General features: G+C 38.1%; 1 protein-coding gene across 1 annotated transcript; it reads right to left on the bottom strand.

Annotated features, from left to right (window-relative positions):
* Window positions 1-1,431: 1,431 nt before the first annotated feature.
* Window positions 1,432-15,707, bottom strand: capn8 (calpain 8). Its single transcript, XM_084416944.1, has 21 exons — window positions 15,407-15,707; window positions 14,080-14,149; window positions 12,559-12,677; window positions 12,286-12,419; window positions 11,919-12,087; window positions 11,417-11,500; window positions 11,248-11,333; window positions 11,095-11,169; window positions 10,857-11,017; window positions 10,594-10,763; window positions 5,503-5,514; window positions 3,609-3,820; window positions 3,381-3,417; window positions 3,214-3,279; window positions 3,068-3,125; window positions 2,870-2,934; window positions 2,376-2,444; window positions 2,139-2,217; window positions 1,894-2,010; window positions 1,744-1,802; window positions 1,432-1,653 (listed from the first exon to the last, which is right to left on the bottom strand). Exons 1-21 carry the CDS (start codon window positions 15,641-15,643, stop codon window positions 1,630-1,632), a joined length of 2,103 nt encoding a protein of 700 aa, XP_084273070.1. The 5' UTR covers window positions 15,644-15,707; the 3' UTR covers window positions 1,432-1,629.
* Between the last annotated feature and the right edge of the window lie 3,188 nt (window positions 15,708-18,895).

Here is an 18,895-nt window from a genome sequence, read left to right as displayed (position 1 = left end):
GTCCGTGGAGGTTGAGTCGTCCTGCAGCCAGCCCCCGCCGGCTGCTCATTGGCTGCAGCATCTTTCTTTTTCTTTTTTTGAAGTTCTACAAAGATACCGTAGGCGCGAATTTAAATGCATTGATAAGCGAGCGCGAGTTGCCGCAGCCGCGAGTAGGCTACAGTGAATGTGCAGGCAGCCAGTCGTAAAGAAGTGATTGATTGGTCGCGGCACTGTGTGCAAAAAAATACTTTGGCCTAATGTCTGATGATGGGTTACACAAAGCAAATCATCTACACAATTATTTAGTTTTCTTATTTAATGACCGACAATTTCGTCATTATAATAATTTTGGCAAAAGGCTTAGTGTTAGGCTATATAGCCTGAAATGTCTGATTTACGCACTGTTACAACAGTCTTTTTTTTTTTGGTCACAATGACATTTGAGTTCATGATTTTAATGTTGTTGTTTTTTTGTGGCACACTAAAGATTAATGACAGACTGTTGATCTTTGAATAAAAATATGTTTGGTTCAGGTTTGAAAATTAATTTTATTATAGGCTATGTAGTCTAATATCATAGTAGGACTACCCCAAACCCCTATTATCGGCTTAACTATTAGGCTACCTAAACATAATTTACAACCTTCCCCTTTTCATTGATGAACGCATATCAAACGTGATGTCACTCATGACAACTTTTAACACATAAAAGGATCTAGGTCAAAGACAAATGTTGTATTAATAACAGAATTAAAGAAGTAGCTTATCCTAGCCAACATATGATTTATCCCATTATGAAAAAAAAAAAAAAAAAACTTTCATATAGGCCTACTTGGGAATTTTGTGGACTGGAATAAAAGACAATTCTGCATGTTTTAAATTTATTCAAGATTATTTCGGAAATATTTAGAAACCTGTATTAATAGAAAACTTGGGTGCATTTGTGTGTGTGTGTGTGTGTTTTGTTGTGTTGTTTTTATTTTCAGAATGTAATTTGACAGATAAAAAACTAAAATCTACATTACGCAATTATGTATTTTATTAGGAAAATAGCAAAAGAAGAAGTGGACTTTGCAAACCAAAAGTCTTTTATAAATTATTTTAAATTAATACAAAAATCTTTTGCAACAAACTAGAAACAAACACGCGCTGTAAAACACAGAGGCTAGTGTTTTAAAATCACTTGAAATTGATGTAACTTGACTGTAGGCTAACGTTGTTAATGTGACTGTAGGCTATACGTTTCTTGTGGTACTGAAAACCTATGGAAGTAAAATAATGGCAAATGTTCTTGAAACAAAAAAGCCTGTTGAATTGCACTACTTGTAAAAATATGCATTGCATAAAGATACCATTGTACCACCATGTAAATACCATGCATGGTATAATTCAATACTATACCTATTAGTTTATGATTTTTACAGTAGAAACAATGTACTATGTTATTTTGGTGGAAACTATGGTATTTATTTGTAAACAGGACATACAATCATCAAAATTAGTTACTTTGTAAATATGAAAAATGAAACAAATTGCCCATGAACCATAAACAAATTGCATTTTGAAAGCAGTTCAGTTCTTTATTTGCTGTGTCCTCCAGTTTAATTGCAGGAAATTGACTTCTTGTGAATTATGATAAGTGGATTTTCAACTGAGGGCCAAGCAGAGCCACTGCAACACACAAAACAACACATCTGTAAATGATAACACTACATTGAGAAGATAGAGACATCAACATCCATGGTCACACTTGTGCATCACCTGCAAGATATCCAGCTCGATTTTCCCGGTCTCCTTCTTATCGAACGTTTTAAACATTTCTGTGTAGAGCACAGGTGAAAATGTTACAGTAAACCACTAATAAATAAACTTTCATAATTCCATTTCTAGCCAATCTTCAGCAAAACTTACTGAAGAGCATCTCCAGGCGAATCAGGCAGCCGACGAAGCAATCGAAGTCAATGGCGTACTGCTGATTGGCGTAACGTGAGATTATCACCTGAAGTACTTCGTTGTTCAGCTGGAACCCTGTAGAGAAAAATGCATGCAAGCATTACTTCACTCTATATTACGATCTATATATTATTATACTCTTTTAGAAGAAATGGATTCTTAATTCATTATCTTCAATGGTCTGTCTAACATAGACTCATTACCTGCTTCCTTCACGGCATCTCTCATCTCATGCGAACTCATAGTGCCTGAGTTGTCTGTATCGCGGTTCTTAAAAATGTCCTGGTGAGGTATAACAGAAAATCCACATTCAATAATAAAATTAAGAATTGATCAGAACAAAAATGTTGCTCTGTGGTAGGAATGCACAATATATCTTGTCGGTTATTAGAGTTTCTTTTTAATTGATCTGAAATATTATACCAAAATATATATTATACCAAATATTTCTGAATCTTTGTCCACAGTATGTGAAACTCCACAAGGCCAAGTTTGCCGCTGCCATCTCTCTGGACGGAGGTCAAAGGTTATAGCTGGGTTATGATGATTACATGAGTACAATGAAAGGACACTATGTTGCGCACACTTAAAACATTTAGATAATTCGTGTTTAAATTCCTTAATGAGGTTCGCAAATCGCAGGGAGTTTGTGAGTTGATGAAAAGCTAACTAAATGTAAAATCAAAATGAATAAATATTTTAAAAATAAAAACAATCAAAATAACACTTACCAAAACTATATTTATATAAAATACATATATATATAAGTTATAGGAAAAAATCATCAGAGAACTGTGACATGAATTATTGAAATCTCAGTGGGTAGAAAATATTTAGAGTCAAAGAGGTTTGGCTGACAAAAAAAATATTACTAATCCCTACATTAATCCATGTAGTATCTATACATTCATATTATCTAGTGAGGTAAGGATACATCTAGCAGGCTGATCATGTGGCGACAGGTTTCCATACTGAATCCATCTGTCTTCAGATTTGATCCTATGTGAAATACCACAAAACATTGAAAAAAATGACCAGCACAGACTGTTGAACAAGGGGCTTTCAAATGCAAATTCAAATATCTATATATTTATATAAATTCAAATAAAAATAGAAAAGTGTGTTTTCCTACGTTTCGAGATAACACTGTCCAGGGTCTGCTGTAGTTCAAACACAGACACCTCTGAGTCCTGCAGAGTAAAGATAAGATCATGCAACTGGGAAAAATAAAATGATAATTACCCCAAACTAAAAATATATATATATCATGTGCCTTACATTTCCAGCAATCTGTTTGAAAAGGTGTTTGAAATGTGGGTCCACATCACTCTCGGATATGTATTGCTGGGAAAGAAAAAATTACTTTAAGTAAAAAATAATAATATATGTATATGTATTTAATTATAATATACGCTATGTTTGTAAATGATAAATGATAAATTCACCCTTTTTATATCTGCACTGATCTCTGTATCCATCGGGCTGCAGGGACGAGAGTCAGAAATACATCCATCATGCATTTGGGTGCAAATACAAGAGTGTTTAAGGAACAATTATGATTTATTGGTCAGACACAGCAAGCAGATGTGTTTGTTACTATCCACTCTAGACAGAACAGAACCCGTGCAACATCACCACCATGTGGTCTAAAACTAGAACAGTTTGGAACTCACTTGGCACCAGCCTCTTTCTCTGTGAACAGACGCAATATGAAGCTTCCCTTGCGGTGCGGCTCGAAAGTGGAGGGGATGATGACGTATTCACCAGGAGGCAGTTTGAAGCGCTCGCTCATCTCTCGCAGGTTGATGAAGGTGCTGCTCCCTGCAGTGGACCGCTGACGCAGCAGTACGTCAGGACCGAGATGAATATTGTTGCCACCCTTGAACTGCAACACAAACACGGATGAAATTATATCTGAAAACTTGTTCCATATAGGTGTATGGTGATAAAAAAAAAAAAATAGTATGTTAGAAAATCATATTTTAATGCTTTTGCATTCGATCACAAAGAATTGCGTTCCCCCAAGAAACTTTGCGTTCTCTCCCAAAGGATTGTGTTCCCCTAGAAATTTTGCGTTCTCTCCCAAAGGATAGCGTTCCTCTGAAAAACTTTGCGTTCTTTCCTAATGGATTGCGTTCCTCTGAGAAACTTTGCATTCTTTCCTAATGGATTGCGTTCCTCTGAGAAACTTTGCGTTCTCTCCCAAAGGATTGAGTTCCTCTGAGAAACTTTGCGTTCTCTCCCAAAGGATAGTGTTCCTCTGAAAAACTTTGCGTTCTTTCCTAATGGATTGCGTTCCTCTGAGAAATTTTGCGTTCTCTCCCAAAGGATTGCGTTCCTCTGAGAAACTTTGCGTTCTCTCCCAAAGGATAGCGTTCCCCCAAGAAACTTTGCGTTCTTTCCTAATGGATTGCGTTCCCCCAAGAAACTTTGCATTCTTTCCTAATGGATTGCGTTCCTCTGAGAAACTTTGCGTTCTCTCCCAAAGGATTGCGTTCCTCTGAGAAACTTTGCGTTCTCTCCCAAAGGATTGTGTTCCCCGAGAAATTTTGCGTTCTCTCCCAAAGGATAGCGTTCTTCTGAAAAACTTTGCGTTCTTTCCTAATGGATTGCGTTCCCCCAAGAAACTTTGCATTCTTTCCTAATGGATTGCGTTCCTCTGAGAAACTTTGCATTCTCTCCCAAAGGATTGCGTTCCTCTGAGAAACTTTGCGTTCTCTCCCAAAGGATTGTGTTCCCCGAGAAATTTTGCGTTCTCTCCCAAAGGATAGCGTTCCTCTGAAAAACTTTGCGTTCTTTCCTAATGGATTGCGTTCCTCTGAGAAATTTTGCGTTCTCTCCCAAAGGATAGCGTTCCCCCAAGAAACTTTGCGTTCTTTCCTAATGGATTGCGTTCCTCTGAGAAACTTTGCGTTCTCTCCCAAAGGATTGCGTTCCTCTGAGAAACTTTGCGTTCTCTCCCAAAGGATAGCGTTCCTCTGAGAAACTTTGCGTTCTTTCCTAATCGATAGCGTTCCCCCAAGAAACTTTATGTTCTTTCCTAATGGATTGCATTCCTCTGAGAAACTTTGTGTTCTCTTCCAAAGAATTGCATTTCTCTGAGTAACTTTGCATTCTATCCCAAAGGATTGTGTTCCCTGAAAAACTTTAAATTCTCTCCCAATGGATTTCCTCCGAGAAACTTTGCGTTCTTTCCTAATGGATTGCGTTCCTCTGAAAAACTTGGCATCTCTCCCAAAGAACTGCATTCCCCCAAGAAACTTTGCGTTCTCTCCCAAATAATTGTGTTCCCCCAAACTTTGCGTTCTCTCCCAAAGAATTGCTTTTCCTCAAAAAACTTTGCGTTCTCTCCCAAAGGATTGCTTTTCCTCAAAAAACTTTGTGTTCTCTCCCAAAAGGAGAGAGTTTTGCAAAGAACGCAAACGCATTGAAATATTTTTTTTTCTCCCATCTATTTTTTTTTCATCACAATGCCCCTTTAGGTGCTCCGTAGTATCGTATAAATGAAAGAATGACTGGTTACATTTGTGGTGTCCAGTTACTCTTATGTTCAAAACTCATACACACCTCATCTGGAACCTGAAAAACACCAAAGAATATTATATTATTCAATGTTCAAATTCATACATTTTCACGATAAAAAAATATTCTGTGGTAATGTTGATGGTTATGTTGATGGAAAAAAATGTGTTGTATAATGTGTTGTACAACAGTCGGGTTCTGGAAATAAAATCACATTCTCCATAGAGATTTTTTTAAATATATTTCCAGACATATGTACTATGAGCTCAGACGCTAGTAATCAATATTTCAGGAAAAAAAAATCTTTAGAAGTCGAACACCAGGTGAAGATCTGCACTACCCATGAATGCTAAAAAGAAAGATTTTTTTATTTTCAAATAGGCCTCCTTTACTGCTTCAAATCAAATTTTGTAATTTTGCAATTAATCTCGGCGCAGGTTAGTTTGGTTCATGAATTTTTTTTATCTGTATGGAGAAAATGAATAGGAAAGACACTTCTAGAACCAAGACTGCTGAACAAGTGGTTGCAAGGTTGGTGGTACTGATGGTTGTGAAGTTGTCTTTGGTGTTGATGGTAATCAGGGACGTGCACATGAATTTTGAGGGGCAGTTGCTCTGACCTGAAAAAAGGGCACCCCTGAAAAAACTCACAGGCTATATGAAGGACTGAGAATAACAGGGTCTTTATTACAATATATATACACAAAGAAGTAAAACACTGAAATACAGCACGCAATCACCTTAACTAGCCTACTACTAATAATAACACAGATTTTATCAATATAATGCCACTAACGATTCTGATTATTGATCCGATTCTTTAACGATTCTTCTTGATAGCACTGTGTGGAAAAATGTAGTAATACGCTTTTTAAAAAACAAATGGTTTTATTTATTTTAAAGCTTAAGCTTGAGTAAGCAAACTGTACTTTTTATGTTATTTATGTAATAAATAGAACCTTATTGTAAAGTGTTACTGATTAGTTATACACCGATTCAGACGTCTACTGAGTTCACTGTTGGAAAGATCAGTTGTTTTAACTATTCATTAAAATAAATCGGTTCAATGGAGTCATTAGTTCGCGTATTGGACGTGTCATGCGCGTTGTGTGATTATCCCAGCAGTTAGGACATGGACATCCAAGATTTCTGTCAACACAGAAAACATTTCATCACTGGATAGTTTTTTTTTTTCCTTTTCGTTTTATTAAAGTGTTGTTTTATGCCAGCTGAATGTCCGGAACGCTTTTCAGAGAAGATAAGGCAACTTATTTAGCACAATTCACACCCAGCGGTATTTCAGGAAAAAAATGCCCCACATGAAACTTTTGGTCTTCCGACCTTTTACCACCGTGTCGATTTATTTTGATTAAAATGTGCGAGGGAGAGAGAGCAAGACAGCGCTTAGTTTGGAGACGGTGTCTTGTTTACACTTTCGCCTGTCTCCGAAGAGAGAGAGTGCGCGCGCGCGACCGGGTGTCTCTCTCTCTCTCTCTCTTTCTCTCTCTCTCTCTCTCTCTGCTTGTTCCTGTCACAAGCGCAGCAGTTCATCTACATTACTCACCGATCAAATAAGACTTTGGCGGGACAAAAAATCAATTTGGCGGGCGCTAAAACAAGTTCAATGCAGGAAAATTCATGCGTGAATTTAACTGAGTAGTAGCCTACATGCATGACCATGCACTTGCACAAATGCGACCACATCAAATTTTAACTCGCACATTCTCAAAAAATGGTCGCAGTCTGGAACCCTGATGATGATCGTTCGTTTGTTATACATCACAAACTCACCTTTACTATGAAGGTAAAACAGTAGCAAAACTCGAGAGCTTGCTAATTTGAATGTGAGAACTTGTAAAATTAATATTTGTATTTGTAAGTTGAAATTTATACTTGCAGCTCTGATGTGAAAAGCTGCATCTATCGATTTGCACACACAGACAATACTCAGAACACCTGTGTTTTGAATTCGAAGTTGCAGATTAATAGTTACAAATGTGTAAAGTGTCATTTACATAAACAAAATGACAGGCACAATTGTGTACTACACATTTATCTTTGTGCTTTAGTTCAGTTTCGTTGTACAACCACAAGTCGGCACTCACAACCTCTCATATCTGGCAGTACAGCTTCAAATCCTAGCGCTTTGACTTTTGCTACTCTTTTTGCGATATGCCTGTAGCAAAACTCACTCGTGCACTTGTAAATGCAGACTTGAGAGAGCAGAGTCGGGGGCGGGGCTGGGGTCGGAATGAAGTCATTTTATTGGTCGATGCCTCACCAATGAACAACGCCAGCCACAATGCAAACATTTGTATGCATATGTATCAGCTATTTTTTAAAACGCTTGGAAAATATTTTTATGAAATATCATTAGTCTTACTGGAATAGTTTTACAGAATATGAACGCAACCCGTTTAATTGAGACAGTGGTATTAAAAGACCAAACAGGAAACACCATATAGCCTATACAGAAAAAAATTGAGCACAGAATATGAACGCAACGCGTTTAATTGTACGTTTTCCTCGAAACCCAAGAAAACGCTTAATGAGGCTTAATGGACCAACAGTTATAAAATAAAAATTAAAAACAATAAAAAAAACACATAATTTGTTACTTTATTAATAAAACACTAGGCAGCAAGTTTATTTGCACTGAACACACATTTGCTTATATATGAAGAGTTCAGATGCTCGTATATTTAAATTCAATAATTTCACTTAAATGGCAGTGAAGATTACCTATTAATTATCATTCAAGTGAAATTACTGAACTTAAATATACGAGCTTGATAAAAATGATCATTCTATAAGAAAATTACAAATGGCATTTAGAGGCTTTTGCATCTGAACTCTTCATATATATATATATATATATATATATATATATGTGCCAATTCCATTGCAATATGAAAATGCACCTAAATTATCTGATAATAATGTAAAATGTATACCTTAATATGCAATGTAAGTCGCTTTGGAAAAATGTAAATGTTTTAAATATTCACCCTAGCCTAACTGTTGGACACACAAAAACAAACGAAACATAAATAAATTATATATATATATATATATATATATATATACGTACGTGTGTGTGTGTGTGTGTGTGTGTGTGTGTCTTTTACAGTCTATGGTATACATATATACAGTGCCGTCGCAGGTGGGGTGCGAGGCCCTGTGCGAACTTGAAATGCGAGGCCCTGCTCTTTGATGTGGATGCTCAATTGCGCATGACACTCGGATAACCTCGCTGCAAGACATTTTTATCAAGTAAAATAATACAGCATAATCATGCACATAGTCTCAGAGTCAGCTATGACTTTTTGCTATTTATTTCAGAGGGAAAAAAATCAAATGTGCAACGAGCGGCTTTACATCAAGTCAGCTCGAGAATTTTCATGTGAATATATACATATATCCGCCTATGTTAAAACATGTATCTTAATGGTCGAGTGGAAGAACTTTCGCCTATCGTGTCAGAGGTTTTCGGTTCTAGTCCGCCCTCGGATAGTATTTTTTTATCGTATAGTTTTTTCCCTCATCAAAACCGATTATGTTCATCAGTGATTGTATATCAAGCAGGGACACATTTGTGTGCATTATGTTTGGTGATTTCACCAGAACGAAGACAGTATTCGCAACGGACTGAAGCGCGCGTCCGAGTGAAGTTAGTGCGGTGTGTGCGCGAGCCACACGAGAAAACACTGTATCCGCCCACTGATCGCAGCGGCAACGAGCACTTTGATCACTTGATTTAAAAAAACATTTCAGCGCTAGATCATTTCTTATTTAAAAAACGAACGAAATGAATGCTCTGCCAGTTAACTGGAGATGTTTTATTTGTAGAATTGTTATATTCGTGCCGCGAGATGTTTTAAAAAGTGGTGGGGACAACAACAAACAAATATGTAAAAAAAAAAAAAAAAAAAAAAAAACAGCAGGATTGCGAGGCCCCCTAGTGGCGCGAGGCCCTGTGCGGTTGCACAGTTCGCACAGTCTATGCGACGGCTCTGCATATATATATATAGGGCATATATATATATGGCATACGTCATATGTTTTACGTCATATTCTGTGCTCATCTGCTTTTCTGTAGTATGCATTAGCATTGTGTCTACTGAGTTTGATAATTTCGTTTATTTATTTTAATATCAGTCTAATGCATTAAGCCATGTTAGTGTTTCAGTGCACGCGGGTTTCGTGACATCATCGAACTCCCATTTCATTGGCTAGGTGCCAACCAATAAAACGGCTCCTTTGACCCCCCCCCCCCTCCTCCCGCCCCCCTTTCCCTCTCACCGCCTCTGAGTTTCAAGTGCACAAATTAGTTTTGCACCTAATAAATCGCGAAAAGAGTAGCAAAAGTCAAGGCGCGAAATTTGAAATTGCAGTGACAGATTTGAGAAGCTGCAAGTGCTTAATTGAGGAAGTACCGCGAATGTGAACGTAAGATTAAACGCAAAATATATATTACAAGTTTGTGTCTGTCGTTGTATTTCTGTGAATGGCATTTTACACATTTGTGTCTACTTGTCTGCAGCTTCAGATTCAGAATACAGGTTTGTGACTATTGTTTGCGAGTGCAAATTTCAACATTCAACTTCAGATTTTTATTTTACAGGTTTTCACATTGGAGCTGTGAGTGTAAATGTTCATGTACAAGTACGAATATTTATTGTACAAGTTCTCAAATTCACATTTACATGCTCTCGAGTTTTGCTACTGTTTTACCTTCATACTTTTCCGACAACGTTGAGTCGTCTGACAACCGCGACAATCTCCTTCTAGGTCCGCTCATGCAGGCTCAGCTCATGTGCCGGTCGCGTGCAGCGCTGCAGCCACGTAAACAGAGTTTGCCCTTCCCCTACTGACTTTCACTTTCGGTGCCCGAATGGAAGTGAATGAGGCTTTGCGGTTTAAAAAAAAATAATAATAATTATCTAGGCCTACGTGAAATTCTGCCTCCATTGTACTTTTTATTTATTTATTTTTTCCCCCTCGGAAGGGCAAAGTGAGTCGAGAAGGGCATATGGGCAGTTGCCCGGGCAACCTGAGCAACCCCCCTGTGCACGTCCCTGATGGTAATGTTGTTTCCAGTTGCAATGTTATTACTGATTGTATTTAACCAGTTACCTTATAGATGGCAAAGCCAATGGTGTTCAGGTCTCGTCCAAACCGCTTGTCTTTACGACCATCTTTCTGCATTAGACCCAGAAGGAAAGTGCATCCCTCTTCTCCATCATAGGGATCATCATCTGCATCCTCCAGCTTGATCACAAACTGAGGGTTTGAGCAGAATGTAGCTAGAGAGGAGAAACCAAATGGTTGGACGGTGGAACAAAAACAACTTTAAAACCAAATTTGGTTTCAAGCACATGCATGTTGATTTGATATACCTGGGTTGTTCCTGCAGCCTCCTGCGGTGGAGCCCACCCTCCAGGTGCCTTCAAACTGGCTGTAGTTCCAGCGGCTCACATCCTCACTTGAAAGAGTGTCTGGAGTCAGATTACAGATCTCCAACTTGGAGAACTGCTGTATGAAGTCAGAATACGCCATCCTGACAGGACAAGGAAGATTCGTCAACCAAGGTATTTGTTACGATGTTGAGGGTTAAAAAATCTCAAGTTCTCTTACCAGAACTCTCCATCTTCAGCTGAATAATCCAGTTTAGCTTTCTCATCTGGCAGGATGCTATCCCATTCTTTTGAACTGAGGAAGAGATGGTAAACATTTTACAGGACCCTAAAGACTGATGTTCAACTAGTACGATCTGTTTAGGGAACTAACTCATCACTCCAAGGGCCTGTCCACTCCACCTGACCCCACGGGTTCCTGATACGCACCAGTTCAACCAGATTACCTTTGAAGTGAACCTGCATGTAAGGTGACAATCATTAGATCTACTTCAAATTATTCCTATCGAATCCATATTTCAGCATCAGTGGCGATGTCTGACCTCCTCTGCGGCCGTGACGGAGTAGGCATGGCCCTTCACCAGCTTCAGACTCGTCACCGCCTCCGTCTCATAGGAACTGGAAATCTGCTCAATAATGAACAAATTATTTCTATTAGCTTTTCCCACATTAGAGCAATGGCACGACCATTTAAAGTGTTTGGGTTAGTAAGATTTTAAATATTTAGCCACAAGTGACCTAACATTTGATATTTCCACACACAAAATCCTTGAAATATTGGTGAGACTAACCTATTTGCATATGTGGCAAGTATTCTTAGTAAGTCGCCTGCAAAACATCCTTGAAGCACATGCAAATTGTTCGGTCTCAAAAGAAAATTAGTCTCCAGCTTTAATCTGGATCTTCATAAATAAGGGCTTTGGGTATCTAAAGTGTGTTTGTTAAGTATACCACAGCTCCAACAAAACATTTAGCTGAATGTATTATGTATTAATCACTATTTCTTACTACACTACAGCTCAAAATGCGTGGAATACGACTCACATCAATGGAGCAGCCCAGTAATGAGCCCAGCGTCAGGGCTTTCTGCATGATCTTAAACAGGTACGGAGGAGCTTTGCTCAGCTCATAGTTCTCAGCGATGCCTCCGGTGAAATCCTCAAAACCCTCAGTGGTCGTACCACCCGACAGAGCTTCATATGACCCGGTTACCCTTCAAAACAAGGGTAGAAATCAGCGTCACCAGTTGGAATCTCACGGATATGTGATGTTGGATGAACGTTGTGTATTTTGTAGGCTGTGGTTGTAGGCAGAGTGTTTACCAAGCTATTCAGATGACTCATATCATGTTCAACATTGCAGTTCAGGTAAGAAGTAGCAGGTAATTTTTGATGAATAAACACACACTCACTTGGCATAGGCCTTCTCCAGTAGAGCGCTCCAAAACTCAGAGCCCTCGGCGGAGTGAACAAACAGCAGCTTCCCATCTCTGGTGGGCAGCCGGTCATCAATGACCACATCCACCCATACACCGTACTGCCAGAACTGAAGAGACGATAATATGATCATATGGTGCATCGTAAGAAATACTTGAATGAAGTATTGACCATTCCCCCCCCAAGTTTAAATTAGACTTTAAATCCCAGATCTTCAATGTGGACTCAGTCTGTTTGTATGTTCTGACCTGAAAGTGAAAGATGCCGCTATAGTCCTCCGTAAAACTCTGTCCAGGTGGAACTACACGTTCCAGAATCTCATTATGCAGAGTCAGAGATGCAATGGCTGCCAGCAACCAACAGTCACCTGCCAATGTATCATCATTAGATATTTGTTGTGCCTTGAGCAAATGATTTTATGCAAAATAACTTTCAGTGCATTAATTACAGCGATAGTCTTGCAGGATCAAGCTGGTCTTCAGTGTTTTGCTCAATGAGTATCCTGGGCGTATATGTATTGCTCAGTCCTGATGGTTCATGGATCAACCATTGTGGGATTTGAACCTACAACCTTCAAGCTTAAGTCTTTAACCACGCCCATGTTTTTTCACAACAGAAGTTGTGCAATTGTAGTGTGAGATAACGTTAATTAACGGTTGCTGAAGCTAGCATCATTATTATTATTGCTCCATACTTTGTTCTTAACTACTTACCACTAACACTTGAGCATGTATTTCATCCCACATCCTCCATCTTTCAGTGCTTTTGCATTCGCTTGCAAAACGTTTGCGTTCTGTTGCGGATTTTACGCTCCCCCAAGAAACTTTTCATTCGCTCGCGCAACTTTTGTGTTCTTTTGCAAAAAAGAAAAGAAAAATTGCGTTCCCCGGAGAAAGCTTACACATCTTTTGCGTTCTCTTGCAAAAAATATTGCGTTCTCCAGAGAAACTTTTCATGAGCTTGCACAACTTTTGTACGGAGCCCCTAAAGTGACATGATGATGGGAAAAAATATGTGACGGGAGGATATATGTCAATGCTTTTGCGTTCTCTAGCAAAAATTTGCGTTCCCCTGAGAAACGAAACCTTTTGAGCTCTTTGCGAGTGAACGTGAACTTTCTTGGGGGGAACGCAAAAGCATTGACATACTTTTTTTCTTCCCGGCACATATTTTTTTCTACCACCGTGTCCCTTTAGGTACTTTTGAGTTCTCTTGCAAAAATATCACATTCCCTGTATAACCTTGCAATCGCTGTGAATTTCTTGGGGGAACGAAAAATGCATTGAAATATCATTTTTCTTCCCATCTCATATTTCTTCATGACCATTTCCTGTTGGGGGCTCTGTACAATTTTACATGTCTCTTTTTGTTTGAACAAACAAAATGGCTCTATGGTGTTAATTTATCATATTAAGAGTTTGAATTTTTGTGAAGCCGCATGTAAAGGGTTTATATTCATTGTGTCTGTGGTTAGCTCCGCACAATACGAGTCTGTGTGAGTTTGGGGTGGAGGACAGTGCACTCAAGTCAACATAAAGCAGACACACCAGGAGATATCATACAGGTAACTAAACACCTCATTTGATATCATAATAAAAAATTCAACCGATCCTGAAATTCCGTATTCATCATGTGTGTTGATGCTGCACTTCAGTAATAATGTCTTCACCTGTATTGACCACCATGTTAGTGAGAATCCTAAATGATTCATTGTATTCCTCTACAGGCCACACCCGAACACTATTGTGACCAAAAGGATCTTTTCCTACCTAAAGCTCCCTGGCAGATGTCCGTCCGCTTGGCGCCGTCCACAATGAACTCTGGGTTTGAGCACAGCTCCTTTAAAAATTGACAATTTGAGCATAATTATATCTGATATTATTACGTTTTGCAATGGTACACATGAGTAACAATATGTTTTATTTGCTCTTAGCAAACAGCGCATTTAAAAGGTTCAGTTGATCAATTGTGTGGTTGCTAATACTCATAAAAGAAAAAAATACAGATAAAAGTGTTTGTTTATATAACAATGCAAACCAATGAGTAGGGAGTATGCTTGTTGTAAGTATCAACACACACACACACACACACACACACAAAAACGCACAAAGATCCTTCTAACACCTGAGCTGCCTTCGGTTACCATAGTGAGCATATCTATGCACGCACACGTACAGAACAATACATGTTTCGCATATCAGCTAAGCTGTAAAAATGTTTCATGTCCTATCAACATTTTTCTTTTTATTCTATTTTATATATATATATATATAATAAAAAAAATAGACCTATATGTTTTTTGTTCTTTTCTAAATTATTATTGTTTTAAAATGTTTGTCATTTCTACTATTTGAATTTCAGCTTGATTAATTCAATTCAAAGTGGTTAAAAAAGTGCAATGAACGTTTTACTTTAAGTTTTTTGAATTTTTGTTTGACTTCAAAGGCAGCAATTAAACATGCATTTTCAATTTGACCATTTTTTAAATGATTTTATTTAATAGTACCTGTTATTAATTACTAAAACTCTTCCCATTGTTCCTTGTGAATGGAAATATCACCTTAAAGACTTGAAAAAATACAATACAAAAATATGTAATTAAAATTATAACACACAAGGATGAAAAAAAAAATACTATTTAATATTAATGGTAATATTTTAAATGTACCTTATTACTTTTGAATTAACCTCACTACTTTTTTTATTTTACTCTTTTTTAAAGTAACTAACTGGGTAAAAAGTTTTTTTTTAAGATTCTATAAAAAAGATTCTATAAAACAAACAAACATCACAAAAACACGCCTTTATATTTGCCTAAACTCCACCTGTGCAAAGAAAGCACACACACATAACTTAGCATAGACATAATGATTTTTTAACTGTATGTTCTATCCCCTAAGCCTACCCATCACAGAAAACTTTCTGCATTTTTACATTTTCAAAAAACATCATTCTGTATGATTTATGAGCTGTTTTCAAAAAATTTCCCCACAAGGTCAAGGATGTCAGATATTGCCATATTTGTGTGTGGACATTTTGTCCCCATAACGTAGGGTTTACCTGAAGCACATACACACACAGAGGACATTACAGTACCTTTGGTCTCTTCCACTCCACTCCTTTGGTCTTGAAGGAGTACCGCCCGAGTTCGTTGTATCCCAGAGAGTCGGATTCAGCAGGGAAGGTCGGGTCACAGAACAGGGTTCTTTTCGCCAGACATTCCCGCTTCAGGCTCTCGTAGTCCTGCTTATTGAAGGGAACCGCATTCTCATTTGTTCCCACTCCTTCTCCTCTGTCTTGCCTCCTAGAAAGAACCTTTGCAATATTAGACATGCTGCCCTGTAGTCGTCCTCTAGTTGTCTCTGAAGCTTGCCGAGTGTGTGAGTGTTTGTGTGAGACAGATGCTGGTTTTAATGTGAGAAAGGCTATATGGTGAACATGGGCGGAGTCACACTCACCTGTCAGGTGTTGCTTTCACACTGGTTTAGCATCATGTTACCCTGTGAAGAAAACTGTTGAGCAAGTATATGCTTATCGTTACTTTATCACTTCAGACGCTCTTCAAAGTATATTCATTTCACTACTTTAGTACTTACCAATGTAATTGCACTGTAACACGAGTCTTGTATAAAGTGTGTCTCAATACACTGAATTCAGACCTCTTTTGTTTCTATTGTTCTTTTTTTTTTTTTTTTTTTTTACTTTGGGAGACCTGGGCTGGTTTTCACAATTTTAGTCCAGTGAATATTTCTCGGGTTTCATTATGAAATGCAAATTCTATTCATACCTTAACGTCTTGGCAAAAAAAAAAAAGCTTTTACAGTGTTGTTGACCCCTCAGAACATACACATTGACCTTTTGTGATGGCATCCCCCATATTGTCACATTAGGAAATTGCTGCTTATTGACACTAATTATAAATATTTTTGAGATAAATAAGTCTGTCGTACGTTAATGGCGCAGACTAATAGGTCCTTAAAGGGGTGGTTGATTATGATTTCACTTTTCTAACTTTAGTTAGTGTGTAATGTTGCTGTTTGAGCATAAACAACATCTGCAAAGTTACAATACTCAAAGTTCAAAGCAAAGGAAGATATTTGCTTTTAAAAGGACTACAACAAACGGCTGGTTGGGACTACACAACATTCCTCCCTGGTTAGTGACATCACTAACCCTAGAATTTACATAAACCCCGCCCCCGGAAACACGCAGTCCATGTTGAGAAGAGGAAAAGTTGTTGTATAAGAGTACATTTGTGAGTCAGCTCAAACTTTAGCATCCATCTTTTCACATGCAATAGAAAGTCACTCTGTGTGCATCTCATAACAGTTCCTATATGAGCGATTTATAGATTTATCATGACAGAATATCCTAATTGAAGATAGTTAACTCCACATCAGCAACATAAATTCATCAACTAACCATTCAGAGACGTCCTGTTGCATTCTACATGTTGTCACTTCTTCTTGAGTCTCTCCATCTTAGTCTGACTCCGTTTTAGCATTAAAGGCAGAACAGTTTCTGTCATTTTTGTGTGTATGCGTGAGGTAATAGCAGCCGCTAACACACGCCAGCTCTTGAAACCCCGCCCTCTGCAGCAGCTCATTTGCATTTAAAGGGCCAGGCACAAAACGGTGCGTTTTTGCAAACCCTCAAAAAGTGACAACTTTAACTTGCTATATAAAAATATCTGTGGGGTATTTTGCGCTAAAACTTCACACACACACTCTGGGGACATCATAGATATATTTTACATCTTGTGAATAGGGCATTTTACCTCCCGTTTAACTCAATCTGCTTGCAATCACATCATTCTCTACAGGGCACAGCTGATTGGTTCCATGCTGTATCAGTGAGCTCGCTGCTCATCCTTCAAACACTTGGTCAGCATTTGCTGTAGCAGTTGCAGCGCGCTTTCAGAAACCCTCCACCTTCCCCAGTTCCACCTGTATAGATCTGCTACAGGTAATTCAAGTATGCTATATTGTACAGCAGCAGCAGGTCTTACTTGCTCACAGAAGCGTGTCGTTTATGTATTGGCAGTGGCAAGTCCCGTACTTGCTCTGCAGCAGCAACAGAAATTATCACCAGCAGCAGCAATAACAGCAGCAGCAGAAGCAACAACCAACAGCAGCAATAATAGCAGCAGCAGGAATAATGCCAGTGTTGCTTCACATTTCCACAACAACTATAGCAAAAATATTATGGACCTATGTTTGGATCTACACTATGGCCAGACACCCAAACATCACACCCATATGATTTGTGAAACATTTAGAGTCAAAACCACAGGCATGACATGTAGTCTTTCCTAACAGCTCCTACTTCCAGTTCATCCTTGACTTCATCAAGTCAAGTTTTGTTTGTTTTTGACTCCAGACTTATGGATCGACAGCTGGAAACAAGATTTGTCTTCACTGGAATTACGGGGCCAGGGCAAACCCATTAAAGGGGTGTGCATGGCCATGGCCAAGCGTTTTATTATGCAAATTCAAAACCTAATAGATAGCCTGGGCCACTACAATTTGCGCTGTCCTAAAAAAAGTTCAAATGCTTAAATTACATCACCAAACGTTGCAATTGGGATTTCACACTAAAGCTTTTATTTTCTGTATATTGCATTTTGTGTTTATATCTATGCACTCACCCTTGAACTTGAGAACGCGAGTACAGACTGACACGACCGGCCTGCGGGTCATTCAATAGTGCCACATTATAAGCAATCATTTCCTGTATAAAATTTAACCGAAGCAACCTTATTTTAATTTGTTACCTAAATTTATTTACAGTAGGTGGATGAATATTTGTATATGTATTTATTAATTTAGTATTTTGTCTTTTAGCTGCTGTGAGGAAAAAATCGTCTGACAAATGCCACTGATCAGGAGATAGAAGCAACAATACAAAGATGGCTTCAGCTTGCTCCTGATAGAGATGGAGGAGAGCGCTTGAGGAGAAAAGAGGGGCTGCAGAGCTGTACTTCACTTCCTGAGAAGAGTCCTAAATAGCATCACTTTCTCCCTCACACATACAAACAATCTTATGTGCAAATTTGTTTTAAGTAATTTTTTTATTATTTGCTCTATGTTTATTGAGAGTAAAATTACATTATAATATGTTTAAATTTCAGTGCTAGATTCATTGATAGATTCATTTAGTTAGAACTGAAAAATGTTGTACATAGTTGGCTGTTCAGGCAACTAAAATGGTGTTCACAAAATCTTTTTTTTTTTTTTTTTTGGCTTGTGCATTACTACAATAAGTAAACTACTGTTTAAGACAGACCAGAACGTTTTGAAATTAAATGCATTTTGAGGTGGTAATAAGATGTTAAGCTTTGAATGTACTAAAAAAATAGAAAATAATAATAATTTATTATTATTGGCTTGTGCCTATTGTTAAATAAACTATTTTTGAGAATTGAATTTTCTTGTGCCTTATTTGTTCACATGGTTTGGGTAAGATTAGGCTGGGTTATGGCTCAGTTTTGGGGTTTCTGGTTAAAGGGTGGTGTCGATATGGTTAACTTATGGCTGAGAATTGGTACCAATAATAAAACCTGTTTTGGCCCAGTTCAGGGCCAGT

Source organism: Rutilus rutilus (genome assembly GCF_951802725.1).
Source record: "Rutilus rutilus genome assembly, chromosome: 8".
Classification (NCBI taxonomy): Eukaryota; Metazoa; Chordata; class Actinopteri; order Cypriniformes; family Leuciscidae; genus Rutilus; species Rutilus rutilus.
This window is presented reverse-complemented; position numbering and strand designations above follow the sequence as displayed.